Source organism: Heloderma suspectum, chromosome 4 (assembly GCF_057233095.1).
Source record: "Heloderma suspectum isolate Gila_16-S chromosome 4, 16-S_ref, whole genome shotgun sequence".
In the NCBI taxonomy this organism is placed as follows: domain Eukaryota; kingdom Metazoa; phylum Chordata; class Lepidosauria; order Squamata; family Helodermatidae; genus Heloderma; species Heloderma suspectum.
In genome coordinates, this window is record NC_139461.1 from 274,950,081 (window position 1) to 274,974,385 (window position 24,305).

Sequence of the window (24,305 nt, forward strand, 5' to 3'; positions counted from 1 at the left end):
TCAGCTGCTTCTATCGGGGTATTCTTTTTATTGTTCTCTGACTGGGAGTCAAGTGCAAGACTTTCACCCCCACAGCCCCTCTGTCTGATTGAAATGCTCCAATTTTAATTAAATTGTACATACTCAGAACTTGCACATGCTCTAATGTCAGAGCTGATACAGCGGCTTGCACTTACGGAAAAGTGAGGGTTAACAGTTGCTTTTCTGCAAATCTGCTGATAATATAACATCTTTTGGGGCCTGAACCACACCTGTTCGATCCCAGTAACTACCTTAACATCACCCACACTCATCCTGGCGAGTTTGGAAATAGGACACAGATTAGCTGAATATTTCAAGTGGGATCCCAGCCTTTCAGATAGATGATGCTGTACAGTATTACTGCAGCAACCATTGATTTTCCCCTCTTCTGCACTGAGAATTTGTCAGCATCTGTCCTTTCATAATTCAAAAATCACACATACAGTTCAGTTGCCACAGAAAGGAATCAAGAGTCACAAGAGAAAATTCCCTATTGTATCCCTAATAGAATTGAGCACTCTTTGTTCATCTGTTATATCACAATGTCTGTGCTGACAGCAAGACTAGAATGAAATGGAATGGAATGAGCATTTATTCTATTTTATTTTTAAATCTTAGTCTTCAGCTATTGCCGTGCAGTTCTATGGTAATGAGAACTATTCACCCAATAACCCAGGGGCAGCCATTTCACTGGAAAGTACTGTATGGAGAAGGATATGAAAGAGTCATCCCCTGCTTTGTAAGATAGTAAGGTAGTGTGTGTTCTGTGAGAATTTACCACAGTATGACAAAGTAAACAAGTGCAAATATGTCTCTTTATCCTATATCTAAGCTACTCTGAAGGCAATTCAGCACATAATCAATTATAGTTTGCCAAGAACTGCATTTTAAGAAATGTGTTATTAGGATTCTGTAATTGCTCTTCAATCCATGTACAACTAGTCACAGAAAATCTTTTCTATTACTTACTACTCATCTTTCCATCAACACAGCCCTATGCAGTCCCAGGCCATCTCCCTGTCTTGAATTCCCCTATCTGTAAAATATTCAGCTAGATTTGAAGGTTGAGTTTACTCAGTTTAGCCAAGCACAGTGCTAAGTTAAATAATCATTTAAATAGGGATGTCAGAGAATTCCGCCATGGATCTCGGTGAGGCCGAATGCCAGTGCATTCGTCCCCCCAAAATCTGTGGTGGAACGGCCTACCCCCCGCCCCCCCACAGATACCCCCCGGGATGAGACTTACCTGGGGCGGATGTTCCAGGTGGCGGTGGCTCCGGTGGCGTCTGCGGTGGCGGCGTCTGCGGCAGCTGGTCTTCCGACCGACTGCCGCCGCCGCCATTTGCAGTCTGGAGGTGGGTTTTTTTTTTTTTTTTACAGGGATGTGATAGGCTATGTAAAGATTTACATAGCCTATCATGGCTGGGTTAAAAAAAACAACAACCGCGTACACAAATGTACGTAGATTATTTACGTAGGCTAAAACGGCGAATCAAAAAGGGACGCAAATAGCGCCCGCTACCCTATTTGCGTTCCCCTTTATTTTCGCCGTCATAGTCTACGTAAATATTTACGTAGATTGAGATGGCCAAAAATAAGGAACGCAAATGGCGGCGGCCGTAGCTGCCGCCATTTGCGTACGCAGTTTTTTGTTTTTGTTTTAAACCCAGCCATGATAGGCTATGTAAATCTTTACGTAGCCTATCACGTCTTTTTTTTTTTAAACCCACCCAGCCATGATAGGCTACGTAAATCTTTACATAGCCTATCATGTCATTTTTTGTTTTTTAAACCCAGCCATGATAGGCTATGTAAATCTTTACGTAGCCTATCATGACATTGTTGTTTTTTTTTAAAGACGGTAAATGGCAGTGGCGGCAGCCAGTCGGAAGACCAGCCGCCGCCGAAGCCACCGCCAGAGCTGCTGCTGCCCAGAAGTTCCGCCCCAGGTAAGTCTCGTCCCGAGGGGGATCCGCAGGGGGGCGGGGGCGTGGCAGGCCATTCCGCCATGGAGTTTGGGGGGCCGAATGCACTGGCATTTGGCCTCACTGAGATCCGTGGTGGAATTCTCTGCCATCCCTACTCAAATGTAATTTATACTCATATATGTGGGTAATTTCAATGTATGGTTCCTGGGGTACAGACGGTAAGCAATTGGCTCTGTTCTCCTGAGACAATATTTTGTCTCTCAGCCATTATTTTGCATTTGTCTCCAGTTTTACTAGAACCCACCAGTCCTTGAGGGTTCTAGTAAAAAAATGAAATAGACCTCATAAACCTAAAGCCTGCCCACCTCTGTTCTAAAGGATCCCAGGAATAAGTTGTGTTTTAACACAGTAAAGTGACACTGTAGCCTTTAGGGATGCAATTAATTAAAAGTCAAAGGCAGTCAAGAGAAGATGTTTCTAGCCATTGCCCAGTCCAGCATTTTATCACACCTATTAAATCACAAATATCAGATATTGATTATGGGATCCAATATTATGCCAAATGCATCAACTGTTTAATAAAAGGTTCTAGCAGTGTTGTGCAGCAGACAGCTCCACAGGCAGAAACAGCCTCTCCACAACTCACTTATTTCACAGCAAGCTGAAAGCCGATCCACTGAGAAGGGGCGGCAGAAGGGAATCTGCAGCCAGCCAGAGCCAGCTCCAAGGTTGAGGAGGCCCTCAGCAAAGTATCTTATGGTGGGCTCTCCTATTTTGGACTACTGTAAAGTGCTTGCTCTACATGGGTCTGCCTTTGAAAAGTATTCAAAAACTTCAGCTTGTCCAGAATGATGGGGCCAGACTGTTGACTAGGGCTGACTACAGGGAGCATGAGACTCCCCTGTTACAACAGTTTCACTGGCTACCAATCTGTCTCTGGGCACAATTCAAAGTGCCTGGTTATGACCCATAAACGCTTATTCAGCTTGGGACCTGAAAGACTGCCTTCTCTCCATGAGCCTGCTTATGTTTTAGGATTGGGGGGGGTGTCTGGTGGGGACACAAGAATGGGCCTTCTCAGGGGTTGCTACCTTGCTCTAGAACTCCCTGCTGAGGAAGGCCAGATCTCTTTTTATTATTCAGGCAGGCTTTTGGCATGCACGTTCTTCTGCTGCTGAAGGTGTTTTTCACTGGTAGGGCGCAGTTAATTTCATTTATTTATTTATTTCTAATCTTTGCATTTGCAACACAATAGTAACAAGCAAAACAAAACAATCAAAAAATGGGAATTGATGTGTTTCATGAAGTTTGTTTTATTGTTGTGTTTCTAGTTGTATTTGTAATTGCATTTTTAGGTTATGTCTTAATTAGCTTTTTGTTTTGATCTCTATTATCCGCCATAGGCAAACGTTTTGCGGGAAAGGTGGACAAATGTAATAAACAAACAAACAAACAAACTTGTTTCCAATTTTGTGTATTTTTGTTTATATTCCAATTTCCAATAAACAAAATCTCCAGCTGCCACCAGGTAACTATGTCACTGGAGACCCGGGGCAGGGGTCAGCACCAGTGGATCCTGCCAGTGTGCTGGGTCATGGCAGCTGCCCAACAGTACCAGGTGCTGATGCTGGGCCTGAGGATAGCCAGATCTGCCCGGTTTAAACAGGAGACCATCAGCACAGCCATTCAACTTGCCCACTACATCAGTCACAAAGCCCATCCTAAAATTGCAAGCTTTTAACTACTTCCATGTTTTCAAGGAGCCAGGAATTAATGTATATCATCTCCAGGGTTGAGCACCAATGCCTTGAGGCTATTCATTCCATTACTATCAAGTCTCTGGTGTGCCATATCTCTTGGGTGGCATGCTGGTTGTAGCACACCAAATCTGAAAGTGCTGCTCTGTTGTCCAGCCCCATCACCCTTTACAATCTCTGATATATTTCTTGGCTGCATTGGGTGGGTGGGGAGGAATTATTAAATTATCAGTGATAATTATCAGAGAGCCAGTGTGGTGTAGTGGCAAGAGTGTTGGACTGGGAGCCGGGAGATCCGGGTTCTAGTCCCCACTCGGCCATGGAAGCTCACTGGGTGACTTTGGGCCAGTCACAGACTCTCAGCCCAACCCACCTCACAGGGTTGTTGTTGTGAGGATAAAATGGAGAGGAGGAGGATAATGTAAGCCGCCTTGGGTTCCTTGCAAGAGGAAAAAAGGCGGGGTATAAATGCAATAATAATAATAATAAATAAAATCAGAATACTTTAAGAGGGAGCTCACAAAACAGCCTCTGAAGTAACATTCATAGGGCCAGATGCTTCCAAGTGCCTGTACCAGCTAGCAGTTCTTATGATAGGCAAGTTTGTCACCTGTGGAAAGCCCCTTACCAGCTCTGTCAGGGCTGTCACACATCTGTTCACTCTCCAACAGCATCTGCTTTGGTTGGCAGGTAGTCACTATAATGGGAATTTGTTTGTTCCTCTCTACCTTAGAGGATTGGCAGTAATAGGCTGGTATGCCAGTTGCAGTCCTATCTAGAAAGGACGGACCTTGCCTCAGTTATTCATGCACTAGTGGTCTCCCATCTGGACTACTGTAATCCACTCCACATGATGGGTCTGCCTTTGAAGGTGGTTCAGAATCTTCAGCTGCTGCCACCCACATGTTGGAGGGCACGAGGCGATTCGATCATCTAATGCCTATACTGCACCAGTTGCACTGGTTACCACTGCATTTCTGAGCCCAATTGAAAGTGCTGGTTTTGACCTTTAAAGCCTTAAATGGTTTGGGGCCAAATTACTGGAAGGTCTGCCTTCACCCATAGCAGCCTGCCCAAACTTTAAGATCAGAAAGAGAGGCCCTTCTCATTTGCCCACCTGTGAGAGAGTTAGGTAACATGTGAGAGGGCCACCTCTGCAGTGGCCCCACACCTTTGGAATAAGTTGCCATTGGGGGGGGGGGTCTGCCATGCTCCATCATTGCAGGCTTTTAACAAGGGTTTGAAAACATTATTGCACCTTGGCCTTCTCCTGATATGATTGCTGTTGTTGCTATTGTTGCTGTGGTTTTTATTGTTGGTTTTAATTGCTGTTTTAAATGCTGTTTTAATTGTTGATTTTTATTGCAGCTTTTATTGTGTTCATGTTTTTATCACTTTCAATATCTTAATGGTTATGTGTTTTATTGTTGTAAGCCGCCTTGAGAGGGCTTCTGCCCTGAAAGGCAGCCAATAAATATTTTAATAAAATAAATAAAATAAATAAATAATAACAGTCAGTAGTGTAACTGCTACAGCCACATGGAGGCTTCTGAACATACAGAATCTGGTTCAGAGGCTACAATGTGAATAAACCCTTAGTAGTCCAACAAACTACTAAGTCTGGGGCCGCGGTGGCTTAGTGGTTAAGACGCTGAACTGCAGACTGGAAGGTCAGCAGGACAGCAGTTCGAGACCCGAGTGCTGCGTGACAGAGTGAGCTCTCGTCTTCAGTCCCAGCTTCTGCCAACCTAGCAGTTCGAAAGCAAGAAATTGCAAGTAGATAAATAGGTACCGCCTCGGCGGGAAAGGTGACAGCGCTCCGTGCACCTCGGTGTTCAGTCATGCCGGCCACATGACCACGGAAGCGTCTTCGGACAGCGCTGGCTCTTCGGCTTAGAAACGGGGATGAGCACCGCACCCTAGAGTCGGACACGACTGGTTGGGGACACCTTTACCTTTACCTTTAGTCCAACAAACATTTTATCAAATACAGTGAGCAAACTGAAAGCACCTATGCAACACCATATTATTGGTGGAATGTATATTAGACCTGAGTACAAATGGCTTCTTGAAATTCCCCACCTTATTTGTGGCCAGAGAAATTGAAGATATGATTTCACCAAATCTCCCGGGGGAGGAGAAATTCTCAACAGTTTCTCACAGGTAGGGTTCACCATTGGTAGGGGGTATAGCACAACTTCTTTTTTTTCCCTAAGGTTTTTCTGTGCCGCCACAAGTAACAACAGCATCACCTATGTTGGCAGGTAGGTCCCCATTCTGCACCCGCAACAATGCAGGTGTGTATGTGTGGGGGGGAGTGTGATGTCTAGCTCCACGGACAAGGCGGAGGTAGTGCTGTCCCAGAATCTGTCCTCCAACTTCCTGAAAGCTTTTTCCCTGATAAAAAAAGGCTTCCGTTCTTCTGCCTCATTTTCACGGTGTTTTATAATGTATTTCTGTGGTATTTTTGAGCTTATCTAATCACTGTGAGGCAGCAAAGGATGCTGTGTGTGTGTGTATTTTCTTTCTATTCTACATCTCTCCTTCACTCTGCATCTTCTAAGACTGCTTGTGGTTTCTGATCAGAGAAAGCCCTGTGGGAGGAATTACCTCATGGTGACTTCCGTTGGACTTTAATTCAATCCTGAGAAGCCAAGGAGGCTACAGGCTGCTGGAGAGATGATTGTACCCGGGACTATCTCCCTGGCCACTTCCTAAGTAAGGTAAGCGCAAGAAACCCGAACTCAGCCCATAATAATTTCTCTGAAATGTTCTTCTCCTTTGAATTTCTTTTTGAAAGCAATTTCTTTTCTATGAAATTGAATGAGAACGGTTGGGAAAAAAATGTGGGGAACATTTTTGGCACAGCACTAATGACATTTGGTGGCCACCACTCCAGATTCCATGAATGTTATGTATATGGCTGCAGTGAAAGGGGCAGCTTCATCACATTCATTTTCATACGTCAAGCTGTTGGGAAGCTTTTGTGGAAAGAAGAGCTCTGCCTCCACCTCACTGGACTGGGGCAAAGGCATTTAGGTTCTCAGAAATAAGATAATAAACCACTACAAAGAAGAGAAAGAGGACTCAGACAAGGATTCGGGGGCAAATGGGGGGGAAAGCATTACAGTTAGCATGTAAAATAAGCCTCTTAAGCTTCTGAGGCACTTCTCCAGAGTACTCATTCTGATTTGACAGTAGCCTTAATTTCATTCTTTATCTCCATATTCAAGTGAGTGAACATTCCTCTCACCTCATACTCCTCTTTAAATCCATAGCCCTGTCCCCGTTTCATCTGAGTGATGTGCTGCAACAGGTCGGCCACTCGGATTGCTGGCTGGAACTGCCCCCTGGGGTAGGACATTTCCACTGGGTCACAGCTTCGATAGGGATGGGTCTGGATTGTCAGTGTCGGCTGAGTCATCTCCCCATGGCTATTGTCTGTTTTAAAGATAGGGAGGCAAAACAAACTTTCACCTAGCTGTTATATGTTTATTTGTTCTCTTCCCCCAGAGGTTAATTTCTCCCCAGGGTGAAACAAACCACAGCAGGGAAATCATCCATGCCCAAAGCCAACCCAGAAAAGCTAATATAGATTCAATGGGCTTCATGAGAGTGTGAAGGAAGAAAGCACAGAACTGACAAATTACAAAACGGTTCTAACAACAGCAGGAGGAAATAGGGTTATTTGATGCACGTTACCTAAGAACTCGGAGCCTCTTATCTCGTGCTACCTACCTATGGGGTCTCCACCTCTTGACCTGCCTGTTACTTTCACAGCGTGAGGGCAGAAAGACATTATGCAGGCATCTCCTTCCTCTGGTCAATTCTCCCACCTTTATCCCTTGCTAGTGGAAGCAGGCAGGGTGATCACTGCCACTTCCCAGTGGACAGGAAATGTGAGTGGAAGAACAAACAGTTGCAGTAGGGTGGCCACTTACACATTGCCAAAAAGAGGAAATGCATCACCAGAAAAAAAGGGAGGGCAAGAAAGGACTCAGATTTGCATAAAACTTACATCTACTCATTTATATGTACAGATGCAAATGAGGAAGAATGACTATAATTTAAGTAGCAGTACCATACATCTCACCATAGTAAGGAAGACCATGATCAGGTGATCTGTGTGCCTGCTGAGCCTACTATCCAGGTGCTAACGGTTGATGGGCAACTTCAAGGCCCATGCTCTCCCTTCTGATGCTTCTTTATCTTTAGACCAGGCTTGGGCTGGATAGCCCTTCATACAGAGCAGGGGGGCAACCTCTTTTGGTCCTGAGGCTGGATTGCTCTCTGGACCAAGCCTGGTGGGCGAGATGGCATCAACTGGATGGGGCCCTAAGCCCCGCCCCCTCCCATCACATCATCAGTGTTGCCTCGCTCACCCGCTTTTTTCTCAGCATGGAAAGCAACTCTTTCCTGCAAGCTCCAGCCAAGCCAAGCGCCCATTTCCCGCTGCACTCATGTCCTGATTGGGGCATAAGTGGGTTGGGAAGGGACTTGGCTGGCACTTGCAGAAGCTGACTCCTGCAAGCACCAGCTGAGTCAAGAGCCTCCTGCTCAGATCCTGCTCAGGGTGTGTGCGGGGAGGGGAGGGACTGCAAGTCCCAGTCCAGTGGGAGGGGTACCCCCAGGGGATCCCCAGGAGATTACCCTCCCCAGGCCAGGGGGCAGGGCATGGGGGGGAGGGGGGAGGACTGCAGGAGTTGCCTAACACTCTACTGGTTGGATTGGGCAATCCATGGGCCAGATTATGCCCAGGGATTGGAGGTTCTCCTCCTCTGATATGAAGGACTGTTCTCTGTACAGCAGGACACATAGCCAACCTCAACTGCAGTATCAGGGCAGCAAAACCTGAATCGCTCTCCTTCAGCCTTCCTGAATCTGGTGCCCTCCAGATATTTTGGATTTCGATTTATAGCAGCCCCAGCCAGCATGGCAGATGATCAAGAATTCTGAGAATTGTCGTCAAAAATATCTGAAGTGCACCCAATTGGGGAAGGCTGTTCTACTTCATAACGTCAGTATGCCTTAGAAATGTGAAAGCAATTGAAATGTAGTTCTTGGTGAACAGGAGCTGGAAACCCTAAAAAGAAGGCAAGAAGAAAGAGGTTGTACAAATTCTCTCTTCTCTTTTCCCAGATTGTAGTTAAACTGTGCTGATGTGATGGCAGTGGGGGGTGGGGAGGAATCAGAGAGCATTTAGATGCTTCTTTAATGGGTCATATAGGAGGACGGGCCTTATACTATACTTTACCCATAGTTTTTATGTATTGGACTGTATTCCGAACATTTTCTCTTTAAGTAAAATCAGCTTAGATGAAGTGCTTCCCATAATACTTTATAAACCTTCACATGCTATAGGGGAAATGGGGAAAGTTTGCTTTTGGACCATTTATAGTTGGGGAAAGGTTAGACAAACTCAACTGAAGAGCAGGTTAACTGGAATTCTTCATTAAAAATCCCAAATTCCATGTGACAATTTACTCTTACATCTGCACAGCCCAGCTATTCTATTTGTATATCTTGCTAGGTTTTTGTTTCAATTGTTATCAGGTCTTGTACTGGTGAAGAGGGAAAAGGAAGAGGAAGATGAGGAATATAACGACAAGGTGAGAGGACCTTAGGGCCAAGCTAAATGTGATGCAGGAGAGACACATAGGACATAATGCTATGCATGCTTAGATAGAGAAAAGTCGTACAAGTCCCAGCATTCCTCAACCAGCCATGCTGGCTGGAGAATGCTGGGAACTGTTGGACTTTGTTCTATCTAAATATGCATTGGGTTGTGCCCATAGAAGGTTTGTCAATGTGTGGTGTGTGTTTCTTAAAAAAATGTTTACTGTAGCTGTCAGGGAGGGGAGCTCTACATTTGGAGAAGTAATACAGGTGGAGGGGTCACTTAACATTTTACCTGCAGGACAGTTATTCTGATTCAAATTCTCTCCCTCGCCCTAAAAGTGCTCTTTAAATTTGAACACGATGATACTGGTAGAGGAGCATGAGTATCATCTATCTATCTATCTATCTATCTATCTATCTATCATCTATCTATCTATCTATCTATCATCTATCTATCTATCTATCATCTATCATCTATCTATCTATCATCTATCTATCATCTATCATCTATCTATCTATCTATCATCTATCTATCTATCATCTATCATCTATCTATCTATCTATCTATCTATCTATCATCTATCTATCTATCTATCTATCATCTATCTATCTATCATCTATCTATCATCTATCTATCTATCTATCAATCATCTATCATCTATCTATCTATCATCATCATCATCATCATCATCATCTATCTATCTATCTATCATCTATCTATCATCTATCTATCATCTATCTATCATCTATCTATCTATCTATCTATCTATCTATCTATCATCTATCATCTATCTATCTATCTATCTATCATCTATCTATCTATCTATCTATCTATCTATCTTCTATCTATCTATCATCTATCTATCTATCTATCTATCTATCATCTATTCCTCAGAGCACGAGCAACACCTGATGAAGAAAGCTGTAGCTATAGATATAAAAGCACTGAGTGTTAACACAAATTTCAAAACTTTATCATTGTAGAGATATTAATTAGACATGAAAAATAAACATTCATTGGCTCCTGTAAACCTATTATTGTATATGTGTGTATATGTGTGTGTGTGGGGGGGTGGGGGCTAATAGAAGAGTAGCAAGCTAAGCATTTATTTATACAATAACCAGCCTAATGGTGTTACTAATGATAATTTGGGAACTCTGAACAGAGGGGATTTTCAAGGCCTATTAGTTCTCCAAACTGGATTTATTTTCCCATGCATCTTTCTTCACCCTATTCCTCTTTAACCTTTTGTAATAAAGAAAGGGGGCATTTTTTTAATGGTAGACCCCTCCCAGGGGACATGTGTTGCTTAATTTTCCATCAGTAGGCTGAATTCAAACCCAATTTCACAACTGACTTCTCTGAGGACTCTACATTTTTTTTATCAGCCTCAATTAAAAAACATTACAATATACTGTTCCAAGAGGGAACTATAAAAAGTAATGTGCAGGCTTACAAAAGCACACTCAAGGACTTTGGATTTGACATGAAATATAACTCAAAACTTCTCAGCTCAGTATATTCAGATGTAATTATTATTTTCTATGTTCAGAATAAATGTCAGGGGTGGTTTGTTTTCTGGTAGCCTCTTTTTTACAGTTCCATCATCAGAAATATATGGTGGAAGCACCTTCATATAGGCCTTTGACTTCACACACTGTCTAATTATGCAGCCACCTTGCAGCTCAGCCAGCAGAAGTTTATGGCACACATCTGAATTCTGAACTGGAGCAAAAAGAGATAGTTATGACATAGGATGGGATTGCCCATAGCTGTCCAATATAAATTGCACCTAAAATATCTGTGCGACTTCTGAAATCTACAATAAAAGTCTGTATGAATTCTACTACACAGACAAATTTAAAACCTTAACTTTCAGACTGTCTTTTCCATACTCTGATATTTGAGCATGAGCTACTGAATGTGATGGTAGCTCATGTGAAGCAGTCAGTGACATGCTCTTCAATTAATGGACTAGGTCAGCTTTCCCCCAACCTAGTGCTCTCCAGATGTGTTGGGCATCAAGTCTCATCAACCCAAGCCAGCATGGTCTTGGAATGGTCAGGAATGCTGTGAGTTGTAGTCCAGAACATTGGATATCACCAGGTTGGGGAACGCTGTATTAGACTTCATTGTCACAAGCTAGGTTCACTTGTAAAGCGGGAATAAAATGTTAAAATGTTTGAATAAATTGGGGAAGGTAATGTAAGAGCCTGGATAATTTGCAGAGAACATCTGGAGTTGATCATCATCTCTCTATATATCTATATCTATAATCTCTGTGTGCGTGTGTGAGTGTGTGTGTATCAATAAGACACTCACATACACTCACACACACACCAACTCAAAATGGACAATATGTGGGACCACAGCCAGAGGCTGCTTCTCCGACTTGTAAAACAAAAAGAAGAAAAAGAAGATTGTGTTTTCCTGTACCAAGAGCTCAAATGTTCCACAAGAAATACATAATGCTACAAACATATTGTTCCCAGTATGTCCAATTGTACTCCAAGACTAACGAAGACTAATGAGACATCTTTGGGCTTTGGGCCATCTCTATGGAAGTACTGTTTAGTGCTTACAATACCTATAAGAATAATTCAATATGTACTAGTAGAAGAAGTTTTAACAAATTCTTGTTTCTAAACCTCAGAGGAGCTTTCTGAGGGCAGTTTAAAATTTCTGGTCCTTTAGTTCTATTTCTACCATATTGACAAATGAAACTGTACATGAAAACTACTCAGAAAGCATTGCTGTGGGGTGGTATATAAAATTAATAAAAGAATTAAAACAAGTTGACAGTGCAGTGCCAAGGCATGGTGGTCCCTAGTCCTGTCAATGTGCAGAGGATTCCACTTGGTGCCACTATTCCACCATCCTGACCTCATTCCACTCACATATCATTCATCCAGTGCTTTTTATGGTGCAAGCGCTCTGCCCTGGGTTGCACCAAGGCAATCTCTTAGCTCTTCTGTTCAAACATGGAAATGGTACATTGAGGGATCCATTTCTATGCTAAATCCCACCAGCTTTCTGCTTTCTAGAGTGGATAGTAGGATTGTTCCATGAAGGTAATGTATTACCTACCTCTTAAAATATGTTTTTAATATAAGTATGCTCTGTTAGAAAGAATAATGTACAAGCACATTAACATGCATGTCCTCTACAGAAAAACAACACGGAAAATTAAGAAGTGTGGTCTTGCCACCACTGTCCACTGTTTTGTGACATAGTGTGTTTTATAGTGCTTCACAGGCTCCAGTAAGATTAATACTTCTAAAGTTAAAAGGCAGTAAAATAATCCATATTTTTTTCTTTCTTCATGCCAGATTATTAATCTTGTAAAATGAGAAGAGGTTGGGGAGTAGGAAAGCCTGTCAACAATACGACTAAGCTCTGTTGAAACAACTCAAGCACTGCCACAATGAAGTGTGTCTTGAATACAAAAAGCAAAGTTTTGTTTCAAAACTCTTCCTTTAATATCCACAATGTCTCTCTGATTTTGAAATGATAAGCCTATCATATCCATTTATATTTTTATTTTGTTAGCCCTGGCAAGTGTGTAACATGATAAGACATCCTTTGCACAAAATAAATTATTTTTGGAGTGGTGTTTGCAATGGATTTAATTACACACATTTCCAGTCTCACTCTCTTAGAGTAAAGGGTTGTCATTTATTTGACATTTCCTAAGAATCGCTCCAGAATGGCTAATGTCACTCTCTGTATTACCGAAGTGGCAATGGAAACACTTGTAAAATTGGCTCACAGATTGTCTTTATTTGTGTGTGTGGGGGGGCTATTATGTATGTGACAAACGGCTTATTTCAAGGTGATATGCTAATCTAACACAAACATGGCCAAAAGTGAAAAATGATCAACTGTCATACTACTCTGACTTAATATAGCTGAGCATATTTCCTCTCCTCTCCTCTCCTCTCCTCCTCCTTTTTAAAGACTGGTGTCAGGATGTATGAAAATTTCATTTCGCTGCACAAATCACTGAAAATGCCCATTTCGCAACCCCAAAGGCAAATGTGAACAGAAGCCCATGTTCTCTAAAAATGTTCACAAATGCCTGAACTGGCACTTGCATTCACAAAATGTGCACTTTAAAAAATGTACACTTATAAAAATGCATTTTTAAACTGTATATTTTTTAATTCATATTTTTAATGCTTTAGTCAATGTGTAGAAAGTGTGCTCTTTTGAAAAATGCAAACTGGAGCATGTGTTCTCTGAAAATGGTTTTGAAATGCACAACTTTTTAAAAAAACTTTTTTAAGTTGCGTGTTTTTTAAAGCTGTGCATTTTGGAAGTTGTGTATGTTTCAAAATTCACATTTTTCATGCTTTAGTCAATGGGGGGAAGTGCACTTTTTTTTTTTAAAAGGCGCACTTCTCCTGTTTGAACAAACCAAAACAAACAGGTTGTTGCAAATGAGAACGGGAATGGGCTGAACTGAGCTTTGAAGTAAAGTGCAGAGAATTTCAGCGAGCTCAAGCAGCCCTGGTCCTCCCATCCCGAGTGTGAAGTTGAACCCACTTCAGGGCTCAAACCAGGAGCCCTTTGGGTCAACCACTGGGCTCCCTGTACAGCTGGGAATGCTTGGACAGAGGAGGAAACTACAAGTCATTCCTGCTAGGAGTTTGCTGCAGCAGCCTATGATCTTTTTGGTCAAGTAATGCTTGAGGGCCAAACTAGTGCTAAAGAGGTATATAAAGGTATACTGATGTATATAGCAGACCTGCTGATTTCTCTCAGTCAGAGGATTTGCTGCTGGGAGGGGCCACCTGTACCTCCCTCTGCATCTCCTGACTTGTAGTAAGCCTTACTCTCAGCCTGCCTATTGGCTACTTGCCTGCTCTCAACCTGGAAGTGTATTTTGGCTTGCTAGCAATGCTGGCTGGGGAATTCTGGGAGTTGTAGGACTTTTTTTCTGTCTAAACACCCTAAAACTGTTTCCTGTTTGGATCAGCCTGATCTGGAGAATCTTCATGCCAGTGCTACACATTCCTGCTGGCTATTTCTGTTGGTGTGGATCAGTGATCCATACTGAAGTAATAAAAAGGGGGCAGAAACACAGATACACTGCAGGGGGGCGCTGCCATTAGGGATGTATGGACTGTGTAAAATCAGCCTGTCTGTGTTTTGGGGATTGTTGATGCCTTTAGTTCCGTCATCCCCTCACAGATGGACGCAAATTTTTCCCTGTCATGTGGGAAAATATGCAAATAATTCCATAAGAGGGTTTGTAACAATTTACATAATTTACCTTCGTACGTAACATTTAGCATATTAACCCCCATTCCGTTCAACTTTTCCTCAGTAGAACCTTGCTTATTTTCCTACAAATAAATATGTGTAAATTTTGGGAAAGTAAAAATAAAATAAAATCCAGAAGTCCACAGACTCCCCGCAGCCTGGGCAGGTCATTCAACAGTGGATTCCACAGGTCGGATTCTTAGAAATCCAAGCTCATTTTAGTCCATCTTAGGGATGTACAAAAGTCACTTACCTTTTCGCGGATTGTGTTTGTGGGGGGGGGAGGCGCTCCATCCCTTCCCCTGGAATCCTGGACGGGGGGGAGGTGATCCGGTCCTCCCCCTCGGAATCTTGCCCAGCCAGCTCTGCTCTGCAGCGACTCTGTGGAGCAGCCGGCCAGGGCCGTCCGCAGCCGGATTTCCGGCCGCGGACTGGCTGGTGTGGACGCAAATGGCATAGTGGGCGCTATTTGCATTTCTCTTTTTTTTTCACTGTAAAAGCCTACATAAATATTTACATAGGCTAGAACAGCAAAAAATAAGGAACGCAAATGGTGGCCGCCATAGCCACCGCCATTTGCGTACACCTTTTTTTTTTACACAGCTGTAAAGACTTACGTAGCCTATCACGGCTCGAAGGACGCCTTGGTGGCCATAGCAGCCCGGCCGTGGCCGGCCAGGAGACCAGCTGCCGTCACCACCGCAGCTGCTGCCGCAGCCGCTGCATCCGGCCCAGGTAAGTTCCATCCCGGAGGATTCCGTGGGGGGGTGGGGGGGCAGGAGACCATTCCGCCACGGATTCTGGGGGGATTCTTTAGAATCTGGCCTCACTGGAATCCGTGGCGGAATTTTCTGCCATCCCTAGTCCATCTCAGTTTTCTGCAGCATCCCTAACGGCTGTGCAGAAGCTTTTCTTTGCTACTATCTCATGCAAACTGTAATGTGTTGTATCAGTCTAAGGAGGTAGTCATTGTATCCTAGCATCAAGTCATTGTATCCTAAAATCAAGTCATTGTATCTTAGCATCAGGCTACATAACCAACCTATCATGGCTATCTTAAAATCAAAACAATGTATACAAATATATAACTCAAACTGCACTGCTCAAGGTAAATCATTTCCACAGTAGTTGCGTATTCTTAAAAAAGCAACTACAATGCCACCCCAGACGTTGAATTAATTGCATTGTTTACACAGTCAGTCAGTTGCCCTATGATAAATATGTATCTTTCTTTCCAGATTGTCTATTAAATGTTAAATCATCTCTTGAAAGTTTCATGGAAAGAAATTCCACAGTTTACTTTGGAAATATGTTCCATTGGTGGACTCTTTTTGTAATTATTTATTCATAAGTGCAGAACTTAGTTAATTATTTTTTCTTAACCTGTCTAAATTAGTTTAACCCTCTGCTTCTTGCCCTAGCAATATCTTTATTTGCTAGGGTAATCAACTGGTCTGTTACTTTCTGGAATCATTTTACATATCCAAAAACTGTAAGAGGTACAACATTTTTATTCTATTTTTTAAAAACAACCCAGTTTGTCCTGCTTTCCTTCTCTTGCCTTCAAGACCTTTTAATATACACTGTTCTCTACTAAACTCTTAACAAGTTGTTAACATTCTATGTGCAGATATTTGGAATTTGCCATAACCACTAAAGATGGTAAGGACAGTTTGGATGGAATATTGTTAAAGATACTCATCAGTCACTTTGCCTTGACAACTTAGTGTTGGGCTATTTTGCTGCAGATGAATCTATGGATCCTGTCCCTGCAGCAACTCTGGAATAGACTGCAATATGGCAGCTAATTTATCATGGATTGAGTTTTTAAACTCCCATTCCCCCCCAAAAAAGCTTATAAAAATAACTCAATCTTCAGATCAGGTTAATGATGCAGAACCTCAGTTATCATGCACTATCATCAGTTCTACTTTTTTCAGCTGTCTAGACACATGTAGCAGGGAAGCAGCACTTTCCAGGAGACAAGTAAGTAAAGTGCAGTGATTTTTTCTCCCCTGACTGTATAAGACTAAATTAGGGCTGATTTCCACCAAGATATTTGTTCATTAGAAGAAGAGAAGTCAAAGGAACTTGCATTGTGAATTCATGAGCAAAAATGCCAGTGGACTTTTCCCAAGCTGGGATCAGCCAGAAAACTCTCGGTGATCATACATGTCCACCTCAAAGGAGAAGACAGCTTCACAAGCCACCCAAAACCCAGGTTCTACTCACATGAGAGGTTGGAATGGAGAATAACACTTTAAGGGTGTGATCGTTTGCATGTTTAGACATAAAAAGTTCCTACAACTTCCAGCATTCCCCAGCCAGCTCTGAATGAGTATCTGAGCCAGAGAAGAATTTGTAGCTTCTCTCCACAATCCCTCTCTTTACCTAAAATACCCTCCCTGCCAGCCCCACACTTCCCCAAACACCTGTCTTTACTTACCTGTCCAGGAGCACTGGGGAAAGCTTTTCTTCAACACTCTGGCATAATGTACAGCTGTGCATCAGTAAGAAAAATGGGGTGGGGGGGGTTGATCTGTCTTCCATTGCAGCAGCCATTTCAAAGATCACAAATTTGAAAGGAAGGAGGGTGAGGGACAAACCTCCATCCTCTCCCTTCCCATACACTCTTGCTAGAACCCCATTGCTGCTGGTGACATGTTGATGGGGAAAGGGCCAGACCACCTTCCTCTCCCCTCAGCCTGCCACTGGCCAGATAAGGAAGGCAAAGTGTGTTTCAGGGAGTGGACATGGCAGAGATGGCATTTTGGGAATGGAGAGGGCTGGCAGGATAGGGGGTCATCTTCCAAGGAAATGAGTCTCATGGAAAGATTAGAAATCTTTTGGAAAGATTTTCCAAAAAAAGTTGAACTTTTTTTGTTTGAAAGAACTGGAATCATTTATGGGTCAATCTGAGGCTAACAAGGAAGAGCTCACCTATTTCTTTTTTCTGAGTCATATAGATAGAAAGGTCATCATTACACTCCATAGAGGAGTATAAAACTGAAACAAAACCATGTTTGCTTTTATTATTGTCAAAAGGCACCTCCATTCTTATTGTGCTTTTGAATGCGTGCCTCAAAAACCCTGTCTATTTTCTGTCCAATTCTTGGGTCGTAGAATACATTGTGAAAAAAATTCCCCAAAGCTTGTTTTTAATGTTCTAAGCTGTGCATAGCTCATAGAATGCAGCTCTGGGGAAGTAGCCAAGCCTGGGAAACAGTGTAACCACTGAATTTGTATGAGAAAGTTCAGGGAAGCTTCCAGACCTCACTGAACTAAAGCTTAGATAAGTTCCTGTTAGATATTCTGTGTAAGCCCTCAGACAAGGTGTCTGGTAACAGCCTTACTCTAACCTCGCTCCCCAATTACATAAAGGGCTTATGGACAGTATATAAAGGGACTCTACCTAAGCTTTAGGTCAATTGAGTGAGCATGGGCAGACAAGCTCAAGTATTATACAGCTACTTTGCTTCCAGACCCAGGAATTTCCTTGAGCTGTGCTCTGTGGGCTAGCTTGGGGGGGGGGGGAGTACACAATTCTCTTGAGCCCTAAAAACCAGCCTTGGGAGGATTTTTTTTTTTTACAGTTCTGCATGTGATTATTGTCCACAACACAGATGAAAAATAGAGAAGCATTTTCCATTTCCAGGACATTAGCTTAGCTGTTCAAGGAAAGGTTCTCCCAGACTGAAGATGCAAATTTCAACATGAAACTCATGAAAATTCACCTCAGTTCTAATCTTCCTTAGGATGAGCACATGAGGAGGGATGGGCCATAGCTCAGTGGAAGAACGCTAGGGATGTCAGAGAAATCCATTTGTGGGGTGAAGTTCAACACGTTTTCTTAGGTTCAGCCCCCTGGACTTTGTTCTGGCTCCTGCTGTGGTGCCTGACTGAATCTGCAGCAAGCTGGGCCACTTCATGGATTTTCTGGGAATTTTGCACATTTTTTGCAGGTTCCTCAATTTGTGCAAATTTCTGAGCAATTTGTGCAAATTTCTGAGCAATTTCTGCACATTATGGCTGAAATTTGCAGAGATTGTGGAACCTGTGGGGGGAAAAGTGTGCAAAAAAGGTCCTAGAGTTCAGGGGAAATCCTGTAGTTTGGCTTGCAAATGCAAATCGAGTTGTACAGGCCGCAGAACTCTGTTGCCTCAAAAAAGAACTGGATTTCCCAGCAATGGACATCCATAATGAACACATGCCTTGCATGAGGAAGAACCCTCGTTTGATCACTGGCATCTTGAGTTAAAAGAGTCTTGGATAGCAGGGCTTGAAAAGACCTTGCCTGAGAGCGTGGGGAGCCACTTCCAGTGAAAGTAGAAAGTGCAGGGCCAGGTGGACCAATGCCTGGACTCAGTATAAGCCCCCTTCATATACCATATGACCTGAAAACAAATACTGGGTCAGTCATACAACCCAATGGGTGACCTGGTACCACCAGTACCCTCTCTTAAACTAATCTATCACATAGAATGATATTGCCATTCTTAGTTGTTTGATAAGATACACATCTAAGATACATATTTGTATCTTAGAGAAGATACAAATGTGATAAAATAAAATATATATTCTGCTAGTGCTTTGGGTTACTGCCAAAAAAAGTCAGGCCAACTAATAAATAATAGTTTATTTTATAATTAAACGTATTAACAATAATCACAGTGCAGTACCAAAATATCTAGTCCATCAAACGCCTCCTATAACTATATTCAAACAAATAAATCCACCCCCCACTTGACCACATTTTCTTCCCCCTACGAAAGCACAAATCAACTTCTGTGCTTCTATTGTCTGACCACATTTTATGTTACAAATCTGTCCTTATTTCACAACAGTACACATCTGTACCATTGGACTTTATTTCTTTGTCTTAAAGATCACAATTCCAGAAGGATGCAATCTAACGTTTCTTTTATCCAAAATATGAAATAACTATGCTGCACACAGAATTATGGACTGGTTGTCAAGAAACATGAATATGAAGCATGGTAATGCAACATCACATACATTTATGGCTGAGTTACTAACTCTCAAACCCAAAGCACCATTCAAAAACTACCATAATGTGCTGTCTATAATGCACAATGATTGCTACATAAATAAATTTGCTGGCTTAGCTTTAATTTCTTCACTTTTGCAATCCTAAATTTTCATAAATATATTTAAGTAAGCACCTCCATTTCTTAAGAAAATGTGGTGCTTTTGACAATATTTATTGTTGTGTCTGGATGCTTACTGCAAGCACTCTAAAATAGCAGGTTGCATAAATATGAAAGGATAAATTATATGTTTTGCCATAAATTTTTCTCTTAGATTCAGATCAGATGAGTTGCCTTTTGCAAATTTAATACACATATAGTGGGTACACACTTCTTCAAGAGATATTCCAAACCACTAGGAAATAGAGTTAAGGTGATACAGGATTCACTGGAGCTAGGATATTATCTGCTAATGTAAGACATTCTTCCAAATTCTCCTCTGGCATATTATCATTAAGAAAACAATTAACGTTGCATGGAATATTCCCATGCATGGATGGTGCATGCTTGCCTCAGACTAAGCTGGCCCCACTTCTACTTGGGACTAATTATCCATGAATATGTGATGCTGACCATGTGATAGGGTGTATGAACAAGAAGGTTTTATACCAGTTGGAAAGGTATGCGTGGTTGACAATAATCTTTGCCTTGTGGAAAAGGATGCAGAAAATATGCTTACAAGGGATTGGTGAGAATTTCATTTCAGTTTGGTTTTGATAAGAATTTACCAAAATTCACCAAGCATCCCATATTCGGTACAAAAACCTAGAGATTTAAAAAATTCAAATGTGGGAGAAACCAAAACTGATCAATTTGTCCATCCACTCCAAAGGCTTTGAGTACTTAGCTCTTAAAAATCTGGGCTTGAATCCCTGTCTATTCAGCTTATGTTAGTGCTTAATTGGGGTTGCCACCTCTTGTTTTTTGACAGGTCCCTCATCTTTAGCAGCTATATATCAGGCAGATGTATCATGGTCCATTCAATGCTGGGAATAGCTGTTCCTATTGAATTTGGCTGCTGCAGATGGATGAGAATTTCGTTTCAGTTCATTTCTTATAAGGATTTACCAAAATTCGCAAGTTCTTCATATTCTGTACAGAAAGAACTCGAGATTTAAACAATTCAAATATGGGAGAAAGTGAAACTGACAGATTCACCCATCCCTAGCATTTACACACAAATGTCTAATCCCATGGAGGTCCCATCCTTATAATCTTTCCCTTATCACTACTTCTCTACCATAGAACGTTGTCCAGTGGCCAAGGTATTGTGAACCAGACTTAAGTCTACAACAGCGGGCTTATTCTGTTTTTAATGTGGGTTCATCCCTGATTTGTGCTATGTTACTGCTCACAGCAGCATTCAACCCCTGGAACCATTAATTAATTTCCCACTCCCTGTAACAGGAACAATTACTAGAAACTCACTGCTCTGTTCTGGATCTTATCTTCACAAATGAAACATCTGTGCATCAGTTTTCCAGATGCAACCTGTTTCATAGGGATGGCGCAGGCACCCAATTCCATCCGGGAATCAGGCGGAACCCCACTACCACCCATGCCCCGGAGCTGCACTCATCAAGCCCCTGCCCCCACATGCCCCCTGCCTGCACTTGCCGAGCCGCTTGCACTCAACCAGGAGACCTCGTTGAGCTCTGTGATCACCGTTTTCAGGGGAAAATGGCAATTGTGACAATGTGTATATTTGCATACATGCAAAATGGGGCCATGAATTGCCCATATACACAAGATTGCAGGCATTTACTTGCCTGTAATCTTGTGTATATGGGCCATTCATGGCCCCATTTTGCATATACAGTATGCGAATGTGCGCATTTCTGTTAATACCTAATATGAGGTATTCATGGCCCTGTTTTGCATATAAATATGTGCATATTTGCATATATGCGAATATGTGCATTTGTGAAAATGTGCATATTCGAGTATATGCAAAATGGGGCCGTGAATGGCCCATATACGCAAGATTACAGGCAAGCAAATGCCTGTAATCTTGCAAACATGGGTCATTCATGGCCCATTTTGCATATATGCAAATATGCACATTTTCATGATCAGCATTTCCCCCCAAAAAAATGGTGATTGCAGAGCTCAACAAGGCTTCAGGATGAGTGTGGGTGGCTCAGCAAGAGGCAGGGAGCTCAAGCACAGGTCCGGGTGCACGTCAGCAGGGGCATGGGCTGGGAGGGTGCCCAAAGAACCTGAAAGGGGGGGCGCCTGCCCGTCCCTACTGTTTCATTTGCCAAGGTAGGCATGTAAAGCTGAAGAATACAGATTTTGAGACCTTTATTCCTAAGAATACAAATATCTAATCTTAAAAATGAAAAGTAGAATGATAAAGATTGTGAAGGCATAAATTATTATTATTATTATTATTATTATTATTATTATTACTGGAATCAGTGATAGAAATTGAATCCCATAATGTGCCTCAAATGCTGTTCATTCAGGGCTCTTAGCACAGAAATAAATTTCCATGAATTTTTGTTACAATGGAGAAGATCAGAGCAAATGCCCCTAACTTTAGGCCCCTCAAATTAATTTGGGCAGGGGAGTGGATTTTAACCCTTTAATTTTCAAACAAAATTCCATGATGCTGTTTTTGAGTGTGTGTGTGCATGTGTGTCTGTGAGCCTACATCATAGTAAACAAGCTTTTAAGGAAAAAAACTGATAAAATAGCCCAGTTTCTACTCTGTGCATATAGTGAAATGATTATACTTTCACATATTAGTTTTTCAGTGATGAAGGGAGATGGTTACCATCCAAAAGGGTGCTTAACCCTAATAAATCACATTTTGGAGTATCTCTGTCAATGTTCTATTGAGCCATTTTCAGATAGAATGAATATGTTTTCTCATCAACAGGCTATTGTGCATCATAACAGTTCTCTTACCTAACAGTGTGGTCGATGGAACAGTGTCTGATGATACTTTGAGATGAAATTCCATTTGCGTACAGAACACGGATCAATGGAACCCAACAGAAGGTCAACAGGAGAAAAAAAATGTGGAAAACAAAATAAAAATACAAGGTTAGCTGTTTCCAACATCCCAAAGACTTCTCTGCTGCCATATTTTTGTATCTACAGGGAAATGCGGAAAAGCAAACACAATCAAGAATAAAGTCTGGCATAAGTACCTGAGTAGTAGGAATTCAACAAAGATTTGCTCTGAAGGGTTTTGCTTTGGACAGAAAATGAACAAGGAGAGGATGGTGCTAGGTAGGAAAGACATAAGGAAGAGACTTTAGAAATGTATATATATATAGAGAGAGGTAACAGAACAGGGAGAGAAATGCCTCAGAGAACAGGGTAGTATTGAATACATTGGACATATCGTAATTAAAGTGACTGGAAGCATATTGTCCTAGTAATACCTTTTCCTTTGTCTAAATATAATAGGCTTCAGTTACTTGGGTATTATTGATATATAGCAGAGACAAGCAACACAGCACATATAGGACACTTCTGTCTGCCAGCCTCCCCCAATCTGTTGCCCTCCAGTGGCCTTGGATTACAACTCCTCTCATTCCCAGCCAGCATGGCCTTTGGCTGTGCTGGCTGGGGATGATGGGAGCCAAAATCCAACATGTCCGAAGGGCACCAGGTTGCAGGGAGGCTGTGCTATGTTATTTATGTTCCCCCTCTCCAAGCACCATGCACAGAATAAGAATATAAGAGAATAAAGTCCATGGCTAGAACCCCAGAAGGACAACAGAATTGATATATTACAGTTTACATATATTTAAAACTAAGATTAGAATTAGGAGGTTCTCCATTAAACACATTTTGGGGGATTGGTTGAAGGAATGCAAAATCTGAAATATGTACACCAAAAATACAATTTGCAAATAGATGAATAGATAAACCAGAAGCCTGGTGCTCAGACAAATGCATCTCAATGACATGAGTTAGCTTGAAATTATATGAGAACTTGAAGTTGAAGACAAAGTCTCCAGATGTTAAGATTGCAGTGGCACTCCCTAGGGCTAGAAGCGTCTCATCATCACTGTTCATCAGGCCAATTCCTTTTCCTCCTTTGGGTCCATCCTTATGACCCAAGTTAGTATCAAACCTCTTGTCTGTTTCATCTTACTTGTATCTTGGCTGCCACATGACACCTCCCAATTCCCTTCCTTATTACTCATAGTCCATTCCTGACCTGATTGCTTTCCCCTTCCTTTCACCAACCAGCTAATGTAGAAACTGTGCTACTTCTATGTTCTATAGTACACTTAAAGAATAGTTTTGGTAATTGGAAAGAAAAGGGTTGCAATTTGACTGCAATATCTTTCAATAACTGCTGGATTCAGAGGAAGATAATGAGACAACTGAAACGGTTCATAGATGAGAACTTTAGTTTGGACGTCAAAGGCAGAGGTTATTCTGAGTATGTGTGTGCTTTAGGTTCTAATAACCCTGGGGTTATAACTTCATTGTTATCTATATGCAGCCACATAAGTATACTTATGTAAAACAGTCAAGAAAGGGCTGTTTCTGCATAAATCCATATAACGCTTTATTGTCAAGAAGATATTATAGAACTGACATCTATGAAGTGATATATCTGGACAGAGCAAGCAATTTCCTTTCTTGAACAGAGAGGGACATTGCAGTGCTAATCCATACTTTTGTAAGGCTTGACTAC

At 42.0% G+C, this 24,305-nt stretch overlaps 1 protein-coding gene across 1 annotated transcript in view; it reads right to left on the reverse strand.

Annotated features, from left to right (window-relative positions):
- PTPRT (protein tyrosine phosphatase receptor type T) overlaps positions 1-24,305 on the reverse strand; it is an 838,546-nt gene that overhangs the window by 97,725 nt on the left and 716,516 nt on the right. Inside the window, exons 20-22 of the mRNA XM_084851682.1 lie at positions 22,798-22,875; positions 22,553-22,588; positions 6,960-7,147 (exon numbers count right to left, since the gene is read on the reverse strand). Coding sequence (XP_084707808.1) covers positions 6,960-7,147; positions 22,553-22,588; positions 22,798-22,875 — 302 coding nt within the window. The remainder of the gene's footprint in view (positions 1-6,959; positions 7,148-22,552; positions 22,589-22,797; positions 22,876-24,305) is intronic.